Source organism: Xenopus laevis, chromosome 3L, assembly GCF_017654675.1.
Source record: "Xenopus laevis strain J_2021 chromosome 3L, Xenopus_laevis_v10.1, whole genome shotgun sequence".
NCBI lineage: Eukaryota > Metazoa > Chordata > Amphibia > Anura > Pipidae > Xenopus > Xenopus laevis.
Genome location: NC_054375.1, coordinates 37,873,950 through 37,891,741, shown reverse-complemented (window position 1 = coordinate 37,891,741; position 17,792 = coordinate 37,873,950). Strand labels below are relative to the sequence as shown.

General features: G+C 39.0%; 1 protein-coding gene across 1 annotated transcript in view; it reads right to left on the bottom strand.

The window, feature by feature from the left end:
• The window catches only part of adamts2.L (ADAM metallopeptidase with thrombospondin type 1 motif 2 L homeolog), a 112,232-nt gene that overhangs the window by 14,214 nt on the left and 80,226 nt on the right, over positions 1-17,792 (bottom strand). Inside the window, exons 14-20 of the mRNA XM_041586144.1 lie at positions 17,225-17,348; positions 16,881-16,955; positions 10,893-10,973; positions 9,298-9,464; positions 7,755-7,914; positions 5,941-6,073; positions 5,363-5,570 (exon numbers count right to left, since the gene is read on the bottom strand). Coding sequence (XP_041442078.1) covers positions 5,363-5,570; positions 5,941-6,073; positions 7,755-7,914; positions 9,298-9,464; positions 10,893-10,973; positions 16,881-16,955; positions 17,225-17,348 — 948 coding nt within the window. The remainder of the gene's footprint in view (positions 1-5,362; positions 5,571-5,940; positions 6,074-7,754; positions 7,915-9,297; positions 9,465-10,892; positions 10,974-16,880; positions 16,956-17,224; positions 17,349-17,792) is intronic.

Genomic DNA, 17,792 nt, shown 5'->3' with positions numbered 1-17,792 from the left:
AATAGGCTGGTTTTGCTTCCAATAAGGATTAATTATATCTTAGTTTGGATTAAGTACAAGCTACTATTTTATTATTATGGAGAAAAAGGAAATCATTTTTAAAAATTTGGATTATTTGGATAAAATGGAGTCTATGGGAGACAGCCATTCCGTAATTCGGAGCTTTCTGGATATCGGGTTTCCGGATAAGGGATCCTATATCTGTATCTAATATTCGATTGATTGGTTCCGACCCTAAAATCTGAATCGTATTTGATTTGTATTTTATTCCTATGAATCTAATTTTTCTCCTGAAAAAAAACTTGAATGTCAGGAAGGCTATTAACATCTCCAAATGGCTCAATTGACCTCTGCCATTGACTTGTAAATGAACTGGACAGTTTTTAGGTGGAGAATAATCGAATTAGGACTGTTTCCATGGCCGAAGTGTGATAAATCTCACATTCCAATAGGGGTATTAAAATTCGAATGTATGAATTTTGACACTCAATTTTACTATTCGACCCTTAATAAATCTGCCCCTTAGTGTTGTTATGTTGCTCTGCTCAGAAATTTGTATTTTTTATGCCCACGAATATCCTCTTGTATGTGGTTCAAACATGTTGAATTATGTCTTTTTGATATTTAATACAAGATTTTGCTAAAAAGTTTTACTAGAGTGCCCTGTCTATTTTTGCTGATATAATTATGGGGACTTGCAGGTAGCCCCCTTACAGTGAGCACCCAGTATTTTAGATAAGTTGGTGGTGTGCCAACCTTACATACAGTAAATATATTCGCTTTGCTCAGGAAAGAGATCAGAAGCCTCAAAAGACCTTTCCCATCTCCTTCCTAAGCAGAACAACATCAGAAATCTTACTCTGCTTTCCTTCTAAACTTATATCAGTCATAATTTAGGAATGGACCAGCAGGTTGTGCCGTTATTACAAGATTTATTATATTGGCAGTGTCAGGGCCTAGTTGTACTTGTATGTTGAAGTCAGGACCAAGGAGGGTTGAGAGAGTTTGTAGTCATTTTCCAGTCAAAAGATCAGGACAGACAGCGAAAATCAGAGTCAAAAGCAGGCGATCAGGAATCGAAGACTCAAGGCAGGATAGCAATTTAATAGCACCCAGGAACTTTAGCAAGAAAGATCTAAATTCAGGTCGCAGGCATTCTTTTATTTTGAATTTTCGCACTGAAACACGGCGTGATGGCGTCACACGATGCAGCATGATGATGCCATCTTGCAATTGAAGTGGACTGCTCCGCATAGGAGTGCTCCTGACAGGCAGTTAACTTAACTTAAATAGCTCTGAAACAAAAAAAAAATGCCCTGAGCAATTTTAAAGGAGAAGTAAAGTCTTCTTGCACTTGGGGAAAGTCTTCTTGCACCAAATGTTAGGCACCCCCAAGTGATTGTATTTACTTACATCAAACCCCGGGCCGGTGCTCCTATCAGCAGAAAACTGCACTGGCCCAGGGTTATTTCAGTGAGCACCATGGAGTGATTCTCTTCTGTCTTCCTCATTCTTTGCGCAGTTGAGCATGCGCATGCAACTTTCCTTCTCCTTTAAATAATTTTTGGGGCATATTTATATACACTGGGCAATTTTAACTTGTACAGTGACCACATAGCTCTCGATATGGAAGCCAAGGTAAACACTATGCCACCCCTGATACAGTTTAAAGACAAAAAAAACATATATTATAGTATGATAATTGTAATATTCTTATCCTTTTTTATTTAGCCCCAACATATTCTTTAGGATTATGATGAGGAGGCAATCGTATCGCAGAAGGGGAAGATTGGACTGGAAGGGGAAGATTGTGAAGTTCTGGACTGAACTGCAGGTTCAGGTACTGAGAGAAAATAGTTATGGAACTGTAACACTATCATGCTGCAGGGGGCTGAGAGGGGTACAACTCTGTGACCGCGGTCTTAATTCCAATTCCAAGCATTTGAGTGAGGGACAGCTCAGGAGCTTTGTGAGAGCTGCAATGGACTCTCTGGGCTACCCCTGACTTTGAAAGGTAAACTGGAGGCAAATGAAATTTACTTCAGAGTCCCAAGGGAAATTCTGAAACATACCATTGAAGGGTGTTTGGTTACAGTGATTCTGGTATAAATCAATTCAATAACATGGTATGGGCAGTACTGTAGGGGCGCGGAGGAGCTGTGTTACTGTTAGGGGAAGTGCTCTGTTTTGCAGGAACTCATGGAACAGAACAGCAATACCCTAGAGCTCTGTGAGGCAAACTGGAATATTTCTTCTGTTCTTAGCAAGGAAATATAGCCCAGAACAGTTGCCAGACAGACCCTTGGCGCTCCTCCGTATGTCACCTTTGCTCAGAGTTCCACATAGGAAATGGCTTTGGAATTAGTTAAACTTTTAGCTTGGGCTGCAACAGCATAACAAAATGATTAGATGGGTGGCAGTTAGTATGGCATGTTTTGGCACAATGATTTGCGCACTGTGAGCAACTTTTCCATTTCAGTGCTGTATGAATGCCACACTGAGGGGGAGCTTCTTATTAGCATCCTGCAGAAATGCTGCGGTGAGTGAATGTATGAGCAGGCTGAGCACCACATGCTGATAAGGAACAGAGATTGAGGTTGAATTGTACCACATTGAAACATAAATATTGACAGACCTGTATGACTGTTAACATTCTGTATAAATCTCAGCCTGATGCAAAACAGCCTGTATAATAGCACGCTGATGGAGAAGGAATATAATACAGTTTTATAGAGACCTACACACGCACACAAATTGCCAATGACACACAATGACAGTCTCGACTAACCTTGCACTCATAGGCTGACATATGGCCAGATTATGGGAGTACTCACCGAAGGCACTGTTTTCGACCATAAATCTCCATAAACCTTTAATGTCTAATAAAATTTCTCCGAAACACCAAAGGTGTGTGCTGTCAGAACAGAGCCTTTGCAATTCTGAAAACCATAGGAAAATGCCCACAGACTATATCCTTCTCTGGTCTACACACATAGGAGGAACATACGTGCAGTGCGGGACTTGGATAGGAGGCACCCCGCAACTCTGGAATCCAGCATGGGGCAGTGTATATCTCAGGTTATGAGGTATAGTAACTTCACAGACAGGACATTTTTAAAAAAGGAGTTACTGGCCCTTTAAGCCCCAGTGAAGGTAATTTATGGGGGAATATACTAAAAGTCGCAAAGAGCAAAACAATTTGCACAAATAAGAAAAAAAATTCACATTTCGCAATCTAATACTCTTCCTTAAACTGTTATTGCATTGCGAAATTTAATTGTGCATTGCCCACTTTTAAGAAGTGCTTGAAGGTGTCGTAATCTTTTGGAGCAAACATAATGACTTTTTCAGAAAGAAATTTTATTACACTGACTGCGCACTGGTGCAAACTATAAAATTCTTCCCCTGTTGAGTGGTCGTTAAACCGGGTTCGCAAAAGCTATATTAAATTCACGCAAAGGTAAATTTGTTTGCACAAAGGCATAACTTTTCGCATTGCGAATATTTTTTCCATTATCGACTTCCATATCTAGCAACTTCATTGAAAGCAATGCTAGAGTGTACTGACCAATGAGCTGGGGGAGGTGTGTTTAGACTAGGAGGAGGGTGTGGCTGAGTTGTTATCTGCCTGGTAGATAGAGCTGCCTGGAAGGCATCCATCGTTCCCTATATTACTTCACTGCACTTTTATTACATTCCCCCATTAATCTTTTAACTGCCTTGCCAGGATTAAGTCTGCAGGTAAGTTGCCACATTTTAGAGCTGCTGACCCTAAACTGGCACCTTTAACTACAGAGCATGACTTGCATGAGCAACTTTTCCCAACAACTCTAAGGGGCGTTATTTATCAAAGTCCAATTTTATCTCATCATTTTCTGCTACAATATTTATTATTAAATGTTCCCGAAAATTTGCTTTGCGTGAAAAAATCTGATTTTCAAGATTTTTTTCAGATCTTTCACCCAAAAACTCCAATTTCTTATGCTTTTTTGCCCAAAAACTTCGGGGTATTGCAGGAAAACCAGCTCACATCAAGAATGACTTCTCCCATTGACTAATATGCAACCTCGACAGGTCTGAGATGCCGGATTTTCTGATTCAGACTTTTCCATCCTCGGGGTTTAATAAATTCCGAAAAATTCATGATTTTTTTAAAGTCCGATTTTATAAAAAAAATCACGAATTTTTCTGGATTTTTGCATTTAGTTTAGTAAATAACCCCCTATGTGTCCCATACTGACAAAGTGTTTCTTGCTCGTTCATTTATAGAGAGACAAAACAAGGATTATTTTGCTGGTGTTTTGCATTGCTGAATTCCAAGATGTCCTTCATGTATGATGGCTAGCATGTAAATTCACAGCGATGAAGGCATTGCTATTTGAGATCATTTAAACAATACTCCATCTCATACAGAACATTCATCACAATGCTGCCAATATAATTTGAGAAGATAAATCCTGGGACTGGTGAAATGTTTGGCATTTATCACTTCCTGTTAACCCCACATTTTTTCCAATGCTGTTTTCCTAGCCATATCCTAAATATGTACACTTTCCTTTTTCACTCTTTGATGCAACAGCACCGTCATTCCGATAAGGCATCAGCTAGGAACAGTCATGGATAATGCTAGTTTAGTCCCATTTCTGCAATTCTAATGTCAAACATTGAGTTACTGGAGGAGCTGGAATAATATCTGGGGTTATAATTGTCCTTTGTGCCAGACTGGAAGGGAAATATAATAAATACAATCCATCTTATACTATATAATTGCTTGTCTGCCTGTAATGCAGAGAGCTGTTTTAGCTACAGTAGAAAAGAATAGCTTAAGGCAATATAATGCACAGGGACATTTCATGTATTGTACATTGTCCTGTCAGTGGCTACAAACCTCATACCAATACTATATAAGTCTACTGTGCAAGTCTAAAGCTTGCTGAGTAATCTTGAAAATGTTTCCACACTCGTCTCAGAAGCTTCAGACAAATTGAAGAAGCCGCTCAAATGATTTTTTTTAGGATTACTTACCAGGTCCAGTTGCCTTAGACCTACTACTACAAGATATGATGTTTCAAAAGTCCTCTGGATGTGGGAGGAGAAAAATACACAGCTTGGACATGCCTAGTGAAAATACTAAATATATGTAACAAGTGTTACAAAGAATAAAATCTATCCCAAGGGATCCATAGGATGTTGCCAGCACAAATCCTATTTTCTGCCACAGCATGAAACCTCAACCTAACCCAATCGCTCCACCGTTTCCCACATTGCCTTTCTAACCATCTTACGCCTTTCCCTTAACAAGCTTTATCTTGTAAACATTGTATATTGCCATAAAAAACAAAACTTAGATTGATCTACATACTGGTGACCAAGGCCCAATTCTCCATTGAGCAGGACAAGGTAGACGATTACAAGGTCTTTTGGCTTCTGGACGATCATCGCTGCAGTATTTGTTGTGAACAGAACGGTTTTTGTTCTCATTTAATGGCTGAATACACTTAACTGTTCGGAACTGGTAACCCGATTTACCACATGTTGCAGTGCAAGGTTCCCATTCTCCACAAATCCAGCTGAAACAAAAAAACATTGCGTATATGGTAAGCTTAAATTATTGCAAGAACCCTGTCTGTTACAAATTGTTGTAAAGCGTGAATAAATGATGGTCCTGGAGATACAGTCACTAAAGCAGGACAAGTATGTGTATTTTGTTGCTGTTACTTTTCCCAAAAAGTACTAAGTACTAAAAGTATTAAGTTCCACAAAGCACATAGAACATAACAAAGAAAAATATAATTTTATACTTAAAACAAACCACACAATGTTATCTATCATATACCGTAAGAGATCTACCAAACACCGCACCCAATTCAGAGAGGGAACCAAAACACTGAGACCTATAGTAAAACTAGTAAAATATAAATTCAGAATGCACATACTTACAGTGGCTGGGAACATTCTTGAAGATTGCACATTCTTCGAATTGGCCTTAGTTTTTGGATAGATTCGCAGAAGTTTTTGTGAACCATTTTGTGGTCAGATTTTCTTCTGCAGCCATATTTTGTGAATTGTTGACCTTAAATAAAAATATTATAAAACTTGAAAATGTAAGAATAGTAATCATTTCCAGTGTATGTAATAAGAAATTATACCACATTCTTTAGGGCTCATTTACTTACCCCAGGGGAGTAGGAGTATCAGGAGAGCTAAGGGCAGCCCACTTACAGAGCACTCAGGAGGTGCAGCTCAGACTTAGGATGGGTGGTAAGGACTAGGTTCTGATGCAGACTGTGCCTCCTGATAGTCCCTAACTTTCCAAGGTGAAGAATTTGGTTTTCTACACTGCATGATTCAGGCATCACTGGCCAATTCAAAAGCCATACCTAGATGAATTCAATGCCTAATATCTTCTTTTTTTTAACTTCTTGAAATGTAACCCTTATTTTCCAACCAGGACTAGCTTCCACTCAAATAGTGTAGAGCATTGGTTATATCAGACCCTCATTCTCAGCTGGGCCCTCGCATGTGTGGAGAAACGGAGAGGTGTTGCAGAACTGTACCTCTCAGCTGCTCAACAACAGGATTTTTGGACACTAGGAGTTCTTAACCAAAATGACGATTCAAGGCACATTCAATAGCAAAGCATATCACACACTGACACTCCTTTGGAGACAGACTTGGCAAGAATCCCACTTCACTTCTGTGACACCCTTTAGTGCAGTGATCCCCAACCAGTAGCTCGTGAGCAACATGTTGCTCTCCAACCCCTTGGATGTTGCTCCTAGTGGCCTCAAAGCAGGAGCTTATTTTTGAATTCCAGGCTTGGGGGCAAGTTTTGGTTGTATAAAAACCAGATGTACTGCCACACAGAGCCTCAATGTAGGTTGACAAATCACATAGAGGCTAAAAATGGCCAATCATAGCACTTATTTGGAACCCCAAGAACATTTTTCATGCTAGTGTTGCTCCCCAACTCCTTTTACTTCTGAATGTTGCTCACAGGTTCAAAAGGTTGGGGATCCCTGTTAGTGGATCACCCCCAGCAAAATCCTCTAACCTGATTGCCTATCAACAATGATTCCTACACTAACAGGCAGTATCACCTAGGAGAGATGCCTCCAATCTATCTCCTACATTGCAGTGCAGAACTGCCCTTTGCAGCTCAACTATCTGCTATACACTCCTAGCATGTACGACAACAGCAATTACACATACCACTATTTCATACCTTATTCTCAGGGCCTTGTTCCCGGACTTCTCCAAGGTTCACTGTCCTTGGGGGCTTTCCTTACTGGGGCCCAGGCTCTCCAGCAGACATCCACCTTCCTCATCATGTGGCAACCAAAGGGGAAAACCACATGGTGCCTCTCGTTTATAAAGATTTACGTAACACTGACACCTCCTAGCCAAATCTGAAATGGCCAGAGGCACACTTCAACCTGGAAAAGGAAACATTCCCCCTTCCCATCTCAAAATTAGGCCCAACTAAAGCATGGGATTTCCAACAAGTATGGGATTTCTAGAAAATAGGAGAAGTCAACCCTACGAACCCTTACACTTATGCACCTTCTTTGGCCTACTGCCTGTTACTTGTACAGTAGTTGAACTTTTGCGTCTGTCTTAACCCTTGGCCTGGTCTTTGAATATTATTTTTGCCCAATATCACTTTTTTATCATTTGGAATCTAAGGTATGGGTGGGTCATTTTTCAAGTTCAAGTACAGTTACAAAACTGTTATCTATATGGCACTTATTTACCTCCTCCACATGGTTTGGAACAATGGGACCACTTCTTCAAAGTCCATTCATATGTGACAACCACATCTTCGACAACTTTGTTGTTATCTACATTCAAGGAATCGCCTTGTATCATATATTTATAACTCACTGAAATTGTTGACTGCCCATGAGGAATTACCTAGGAGTAAACACAAAGTTATAGAAGTTTAGTATATGAAATCCTGTCTTAATAGGAAACTGCCATCATACGTGAATCATTTATTCAAGATTATTATTATTATTATTATTATTATTATTAATAAGATTGTGCTGGGTATACACTGGAAGCAAAACAAATGCATTATATATATATTATATGAACAATAAAGTACACCTGCACCTTTATTACCATTAGCTACTAAAAAATGTCCCCTGCTTTTTTTTCTTGGTGTGCAAAACTTACAAGACTTTTGATCACAGTGTCCACTATATAAATGGTTTCTGAAACATCCTAATGTACACAAGCGATGTACTGCTATAGGATCTATTGTGCAGAATGCTTGGGACTTGGGGTTTTCTAGATAAGGTCTCTTGCCCTCCAGTTTTCTAGATAATTGGTTGGCAGATAAGGAGTCCCATAGATGTATTTAAATTCATATGCAGCTAAATAAATGTGAAGAAAGTAATACATAATTAAAACACACACCATATTGACAATTACAAACAAAGTCTAGGTCCGGTTTCGCCCCAAGCCACCGGACCTCAGAGTGCCCCCCTGTCGCAGAAGTTATGTAGTGCGTGTGACATCACACGCACAGTGTATGATGTCACTCCTGCTGACGAGCGAAATAAGTAATTTCCTACCCCCTCACACCCCCTAGTCTAGCCACCGGAGTTGTCCATAAGTCACCAGCAGTGGCTGGGAAGATTTTTCATTTTTACTTTAAAAAAGTAAAGTTTTTTTTATATAGGCCATGCTTTTAAAACTGCAGCCTTAGGCACAGGTCATTGGGTGCCTATATAAGAATAAAGCCCTGACCATAGGCCTCATTTACAATGCTCCACGCAGTGTACAAAGTGCAAGAAAAAAGAACAATCTGCAATAGGTATAGCCTTAAGGTCAGGGCAGACAGGCAGATTCGGGGAGATTAGTCCTGGCGACAAATCTCCTCTTCTTCGGGACAACTAATGTCCCTGAACTGCCTCCCCTGCTGTCTAAAATGTAAATCGCCGGCAGGATGGCACTTGGAGCGATACGTTTTCTGAAGTCGCCCGAAGTTTCCTCCTTTTCAGAGCCGATTTCAACATGGCGGTCCCCATTTCGAAGCAGCAAATCAACCCGATTGCCTTGCTTGTCAGGCACTTTCCAGAGCAGGAACTGGTGGGAAACTAGGTATGAGTTGCAGCCACTTCCTGACCTTCCTAAAATCACAGGTAGGGGTGTTACCTGGCCGGTAAAAATGATGCTTCATCCCCATGTTATTAATAGAGAAGAAAGATATAAATATAGGAAGAGGTGACAACCCTAATATGTAAAGTTCCCAGGTTGGGAATTCCTATATCAAAAACAATTTATACTCACATGTACAGTGACCGGATTGTGAAGTGGTCCCATAGTCTGAATTGTTTCACGGTTCTCATCATTTTGATACTCCCATTCAATCCCCATGTTAATAAATATTTTAGAGTCTGGCATGTTGACATTACCATCATTCAGGATGAATTTTCCTGTGGCTTGATTTTTGATAGCTAGACAAAAACATAGACACACAATGGCACAAAGGTGCAAAGCAAGTGTCATGGTAAAACAATAATATTGTCCAAGCATATTTTGCAGTTATATTGTGAATATTTATTTATTTAAAACAAAACAAAAAGATACAAATCACTAGTAAAACAATTTCTTGTATAATATTAAATATAGCAGAACCCCCATTTAATGTTTTTCAGGGTCCAGGAAAAAAAATTATGTAAAATCATGGCAATGCATTATGTATTATATATATTGGAGGGACCACAAAAAATAGTGCAAAATGAGGGGGGAAAGTAGATGAGTTTGAAAATAAGACTTGTGCCTTAAATTCAACCTGGCCAAGTGAAAACTGGCCAATTTCTAGTTGATTCAGAAGAAGATAAATCATTATTTTGCACTCAATTAATGGTTCCTTTAGACATAACTGAATAAAAGTGAACCCAATACAGACCCGGTGGCAGCCTAATAAGAACCCTACTTCAAGGAAATGTACCATTAACAACAACCTTAGTGCCAGACCTTTCTTTAGAAAGCAGAAGTTTATGCAGAATTATATCAAAAACGTTGGCAAATCCACATTAATCACATCTACTGAAAATCCACTGTCCAACCTCCTACTTACTTCAACAAGAAGAAAGGGGTGGGAAGAGAAGAGACACAGCAATAGTCCATGCTTTGCGTTAACAGGACTTGTCATATTCCAGTTATAACGTTTCTTGCATGATTTAGGCTAAATTTATGTACCAAATTCCATATATCTTCTGAATTTGTTTGGTTTCCAAAAGGCATTGTAAGTTAATGTATCTTATCAATAGTGATGGGCGAATTTATTCGCCAGGCGCGAATTTGCGCGAATTTGCGCGTTTCGCCGCCAGCGAATAAATTCGCAAAACGCCCGCGAAAATTCGCGGCAAAAATTTTTCCGAAAAAACGGACGCCGGCGTCAAAAATGGGTGCCGGCGTCAAAAACGGGCGCCGGCGTCAAAAAACGAGAAAAACTGCGCAAATTCGCCCATCACTACTTAGCAATATACACCAACAATCAGATTGTACAGTAGTGTTATTCCATGCATAATTAGGACGATTGGGGAATAAATTAGAGGGGAAATAAATCATCTACCAAACCTAAAAAAGCAGACATCCAGAGAAAGTGGACATTAGATTGGGAGTAGATCAGCTAGTTCATAGGCCTGGAAAAGTGTTACTTTCTCATCTAAGGCCCCGGACCACTCAACTAGTATCCTGTCAGGACCAGGCTATTCATTACTGTCATTAGCCCACCTTTAAGTGTGTTGCAGATACCTAGTAATCATTGTAGGGTACAGATTCAGCAGTAGGAAATCATTATAATATATTTATCAAACACATTTCTAACATGCATGCGGTGAATGTGCAAATTAGGGATATTTCCCTGTGACACTTACCAAGATTGTGTAAGGATGCACCAGTTTCTTGAATCAGCAAATGACGTGCCCCCGCTGGAATCTCGAATATTTTTAGACTCCCTTTTTAAGAAAAAGAACCATCTTCATAAAACACAATTATTTGCATACAAGGTATCTGTTTATCAAATGGCAACTTTAAAACAGTGCAAAGTGCTCCCTCGACCTTTTTATATTAAAACGATAGCATCAACGGGGGGCGCATTGCTAGTGCAATGAATGTTAGTGGAGCCTAAATTCAGTTACCAGAGTCCGCCTGGGTATCAGTGTAAAATGCAGCTGCTAATAAATACAATTTACTTTCTAACGTGAATCTCTACTGATGAATTTCAGTTAGTCGAAGGGCCTTAAAAAATGCAAGAAACTATCATAGTAGAGTAATCATTGATTTTCAAGTTAATTAAGGCGCTTCCATAATTCCATTGAACCGTATGTCTTCTCTTTCTAACTTCTTATGGGCACTGTGCTTATTTATAAACATTGGGCAAATTTGCTCCTGGGCAGTATCTCACAGCAACCAAACAGGAAGAACAACAAAAGCAAACATTTCAACTTCTTATGAGCACCGTGCTTTTTAACTTTTTGAGGAAGAGCCGAAAAGCCAAACAGCCGATGTCCCGAAGTGGTGAAAAGACCCGAAGCCACGAAAACAGCCGAAGCCGAACTCCCGAAGCGTCGAAACGACCCTAAGTCACGAAAACAGCCGAAATTGAAGTCCTGAAGCGGCGAAAAGAACCGAAGTCACAAAAAAAAACTGATGAAATTGAAGTCCTGAAACAGTGAAAAGACTCAAAGTCACGAAAACATCCAAAATTGAAGTCCTGAAGAGGTGAAAAGACTCAAAGTCACGAAAACAGCCGAAATTGTAGACCTGAAGCGGCGAAAAGACCCGAAGTCATGAAAACTTCCAAAATTGAAGTCCTGAAGCGGCAAAAAGACCCGAATTCACGGAAACAGCCGAAATTGAAGTCCTGAAGTGGCGAAAAGACCCAAAGTCACAAAAGGAGGCGAAGTTGAAGTATTGAAAGTATGAGTTCAATTCTACTGAACACCAATTGGTGTTTTTTTTAATCCCCTGGCCAACAATGTATTACTTTAATATTCTATAGGCCCCTGCCACCAATGTTTTTTAAAAAAAATATTCTTTGGGGCCCCAATTTTTTTTAACTTGTAAGGGGGCCCAATGATTTTTTTTTTACTTATAGGGGGGCCCTGGTCACCAATTATTTTTTTTAACTTGCAGGGGACCCTGACCACCAATTTTTTTATAAACTTTTAAGGGGGACGTGGCACCACAGCTTTTTTTAACTTATAAGGGGGCCCTGACCATCAATAGCTTTTTATAACTTGTGTGTGTGGGGTTTACCTTTTTTAGCACTGATCTGTATGGTCTTTTAACTGTTGTGTGGAGTGGGCGGGATCTGGGGTGGGGCTTGGGTGTTTGGGGGGCGTGGCCCAGGGGGCCCCGAAAATTTTGTTGTATTTCTAATGGCATCCCTGGGAAAACCTATAGTGCAGCATTTACTTAAAGAGGGCCTGTCACCCAGATGTAAAAAAGTCCTTTTGCCTTGCCTTAATGTCCACTAAGTGGCGCCCGCCTGATTGCTGTGATTGTGAATTCCAAGAATAAGGAAAACAAGATTTAAAGTACCAGTAACATCAAATTTGTTACTATACCTTGAAAAGGAAACACCAATACTAATTATAAACTTTAAAATCGCACAGCCTTTATTAAGAAATAACTTACTAAAACTCTGCTTGTCCTCTTCTTCAGAAAAGGCAATCCGGGGATCCATTGTGCGTCGCTCGATTTCTCGTCCTTGCCTTCCTTAAAGGAGAGGAAAAATCGAGTGCCGCACAATGGATCATTGCCGTTTCGCCTTTTCTGAAGAGGAGTTTCGGTAAAGTTATTTGTAAATAAAGGTTGTGCAATTTTAAAGTTTAATTAGTCGTGGTGTTCTTTTTTTCGTGGTATACTAACAAATTATTTTTACATTTTTTTATGTTACTGGTCCTTTAAACGTGTGTAGTGTAAGTAAAGTTTATTTAGCTTGATAAACACAAATGAAAAGTTGAATTATAACTTAGGGTGGGATTACATCTCAGGTGACAGGTCCCCTTTAAAAGGAAGATGAAACTTTACAAGCTCCAATTGTGCCACCAAGTTTGCAGGTTAAAATAGATTAATACGTGACAGCGGGGATAATTTATAAACATTGGGCACATTTGCTCCTGGGCAGTATCTTACAGCAACCAATCAAAGATTTGTTGTGCAGGAAGAACAATCCTCCGAGCAATCGCACTTAGTTTTCCACTGTCCTTTAGGGCAATGTATTTAGTCCCTTTCAAGGGAAACTGGCCTCCTCCTTTTAGTCCATACCCCTACGAAAATAATTCACTGCAAAAAGAATTACCTAAGTTAGTATACCCCAATCTGAAAATCAATATTTAAATCAAGTTTAAACTGTAAAGTTGTGGATCATTTTACATATAATAAGGGTATTAATAATACACTATGAAAATCAGAAAAAAATAATATATTAGAAAAATATACATCAGAAATTCTGATTCTGCACATGTACCTTTAATGAAAATGGTTTTATATGCAAATGGAATTTTATGTGAAAGCAACTGTGCTTACAGATAGAAATGAACCTTATTGATTTTGAGATGGAGGCTCTAAATAAATATTTATACAAGATTTGTGTTTAAAGGGAACATAAACCAACCCAGACAACCCTGCTGTTCTGTCCAGGGGGGAGACTATACAGGGAGCCAGGAACTCAAGTTATTGACGCTGAAGGCCTCTCTTTATGCTTCTCTGCTCACTTCCAGTCTTGTCACACTGAAAACTGAAACGAGCAGAGAAGCATCAGGAGACGCCCCTTGTATCACTTACTAAGAACAGGAAGGGGCATCCACGTTACACAGTCATTAACAGTATAACGCTAGTTATATGAAAATGAAAAGAAAAAGACAATACATGTAGACTGCAAAAATGCTCAGAGGAGCATGTTTTCTTGAATATAACTAGGTGGTATACTCCTACTACTAAATACTGATTGAGGACCAGAAAAAACAAGACCAGTTATCGGGTCTTCAATCAGTAACGATATTGCCATCATTCTACATACAAGTAATATACAATGAAAAAGAAGAGGATCATAATAAACATTTGCTTCAGATTCTGCTTCTCATGTAAAGAATTTAGTCCCAGTAGTGTTAGAATATTTTAGGAATAGCAAAGAATTAATTGGAATCACATTTTCCCAACAGCATCATTCTCTGTAGTAAAAGTTGAATTTCTGGGCCCAGAAAAAAGCCATCTGAGGTTTTTTGTTTTTTTTTTAACAAAAATGTTCCTGCTGATAATCTGCTCTGCTGGATTTACATGACTTTGGTGCCCTCTTGTGGGCAATTATGAGATTTCTTTTGGTAGCTGTGAGATTTCTTTTGGAGCCTCCCTCGGAGTTGCTGTTTCCGTCTCTTCTCTATTTGCTGTCTATATGATGTTGCCCTTTAATCTTCTCTGCCACCAGCTCCTAATATTCACAACAGTTGCATTGGGTTAATTCCCTATGAGGCAAATTTTTATTTTGGGGTTGACTTGCCCTTTTAAGTTTAGCTGCCATTTACCACCACAAGCAGTTTACTTAGCTTTTTGGGGTTCTTTATAAACCCATGAGTTCACAGGGATCAAAGTTACCTGCCTCTTAGGGGCCTATTTATTAAAGGTCGGGTTTTAGTGGTTTAAGGCTAGTGACAGGAAGATTTAATCGGCCAGCGTCGAATTGCCTCTTCTCCGGGCGACTAATCTTCCGGAAAAGCCTTCCCGCCAGCTAGAATCTAAATCGGCGGCGTTCTGATACTCAGATCTCTTCATGTTCCGAAGTCGCCCGAAGTTTCCTCGTGAGGCAACTTTGAACGACTTCGGAAAATGAAGCACTCCGAGTGTCATCCCGCTGGCGATTTAGATTTTGGCCGACAGGAAGGCTTTTTGGGGAGATTAGTCGCCCGTAGAAGAGCCGATTTGTCGCTGGGCGACTAAATCTCTCCGAATCTTAGTGTGTGTCACTCCAATCCAATGACAATTATTAAAAGTTCAGAATAAAAAAAAGAAAGTACGAACGGAAAATTATGTTGAATGATGCACTAAAAAATATGAATACCTCAAACCTCAAAGTTTTCCTACCGAAAAAAATTCCAAAAACTTCTAAAAACCCAGATTGATTTAAAATAGTCCAATAGGATCCGCACAGCTCCCACTGACTTCTATAGGACCCTGACAACTTTTACCTGGCGCATTATTAGTTTTCGTGGTTTTTTACACTTAATAAATCCAATTTTTAGAGTTTTTTTTTAAAAAAATAGAACCATGAATTTTTAGAGATTTGTGGAAAAAAATCAATTTGATTGTTAATACATGGGTCCCAATTTCTCTTTGGTTGCACAATTTCTCCCTAACATCCCAGATTAGCAGATTAACATCCCTGCTGTAGCAAATTATGTGTAATACAACACTGACATAATGAAGGGAGCAAGGGGACACTACTTCCTTGCTCCACCTGTTGTAACAAATTCATTCATATAAACAGTAAATTAATTTGAATTTTAAAAAATTAATATAAATGGCAAAAGCGCTTAGAACAGCACTCACTTCAATTTAACATTCATGTATGTTAAAAAGGGAACTAAAGTCTAAAATAGAATAATGCTAGAAATGCTGTATTTTGTATACGAAACATAAACATGAACTTGCTGCACCAGAAGCCTAATTAAACAAATAATTTATGTTTCCAAAGTTGTCATCTTGTAACTTTGTTAAACATCTTTGCAAGACCAAGACTACGCACATGCTCAGTGTGGTCTGGGCTTTAGTTGGGAGTTTAAGATTAGGGATCCTCATAAATTATCAAAACAGCACAAGTCAAATAATATCTGCCATAGAACCTGATATAGCAAGACTTATTAATAATCAGAATATGAAGACTGCACTGGGTCTAGGGTTACAAATCTCTACACAATCGCTGGCTGTTCTACAGGGAAACAAACAAAGCTGCTCGAGTTCTGGGAAATAAGGTGGGGGGGTCTTCCCGCTGCCGTTTGAAAGTATGATTGTTTCCCTGCAGAGCAGTTAGGGACCATCTGAATTCTGAAGTTTCCTATCCTCAGCAGTCAGAGCAAGTAAAACGAAGGGGGAAGTTCACTGCATACAGTCAGGTTTCTAATAAAAACAGTACACATTTTTTAATTACAGTATATTGGAAATAGATTTATTTTTCATTAAAGAAAGTAAAAATGGGATTTTATTTTTTTGCTTTTACATCCCCTGTAAAGGTTTAAGCTGGCCATAGATGTAAAGATTTTTAAAAGATCCGATCGTCATCGCGAGACCACGATTATCTCGAAACGATGGTACGATGGTACGAATTGTTTTTTACCTGGCCGATCAATTTTCTGGCAGAATCCCACTAACCGCACTATAATTTCGAAGGATTGGTCGGACTTCGCTAAAATCGGTCGTTCGGCAAGAAAAATCTTTGCATCTATGGGGACCTTAACTTATCCTTTAAGGGCATTTTGACCTCAGCTGTTCTTAACAAGAGCACCCCATAAATCATAGCTAATGAGCCCTTGGTGTCTACTGGAGGGAACTTTCTGGCCCGATGTGAGAATCTGCCCAAATTAATACTACCATGAACATACTGACTTAATCACTGTTAAAGTTTTGAGGACCATATATTTTATATATTTAAAAATGGCAGCCCAGGGATTAAATACCATAACTGGCACATTGCTATTCTACATTTGCCCAAAGTATTATTAATAATAATAATAACAGTAACACAAATTGTTGTTCCACAATGATACAACGGATAACTGATGCAAGAGGTACAGACAGCAATTTTCAATAGAACCTTCTATTTAGAACTCATATTTGTATTCAGCAATTCTGTCGCTTCTGCCTACCTGCCGAGCAGCTTCCCTGATGCCGATGCCGATACTGTGCAGTTAACATGCAGTTTATGTACTGTAAACGCAAATCTGGAATTTTGAAAAGAAAAGACATTTAAGATAAAAAAAAAAAGACTTTAAGAAAAGTACAGCCGAATCTCGATTTTACGTTTCCCAGGGGACTACTTCAAGAGGGTGTAAATACCAGGAAAACAAATCCATGAAAGAAAAAACACAACTTGCTTAAATGGCATCGATTCTGGGAAATGTAACATCGGGGCACTACTGTAGTACGTCCTTATTTCCTTTTTCTTTATTTCAGAGACTTAAGTACTTACAGTATTAACACATTTAGGTACCTCGTATCCTAAGCAAGCTTAAGAATGTTCTTTTTACAACTTTGCAGTGCGAGTTATCTCCACCACATACCCCACACTTATCTTCTTTTTTTTTTGAGCCAATTACGTTGTCACAACCAACTTTCTGCAAACACACAAAACAGAACAAAAGACACAGCTTCAGTTGTGTTAGAAATGCACACAACAGTTTATATAATTATGTTCACGCAGAAGGCCGTGGCTACAAAAGGGGTTGTTCACCTTTAAATAAACTTTCAGTATGCGTGATATTCTCAGACAATTGGTTTACATTGTTTTTAGTTATTTAGCTTTTTATTCAGCAGCTCTCCAGTTTGCAATATCAGCAATTTCATAGCTAGGGTCCAAATTACCCTAGCAAACATGCATTGATTTGAAAGTTGAGTTATAAAAAGTGGCAACAACAATAAATGTGTAGCCTTACAGAGCTAACAAAGCTAACAAAGCACTTCAGCAGGTTTAATTTGGCAAAGTATTGAAGTCGAAGTTTTTTTAAAAAGAGTACTTCAATTATCGAATGGTCGAATATTCAAACTATTTGAATTTGAAT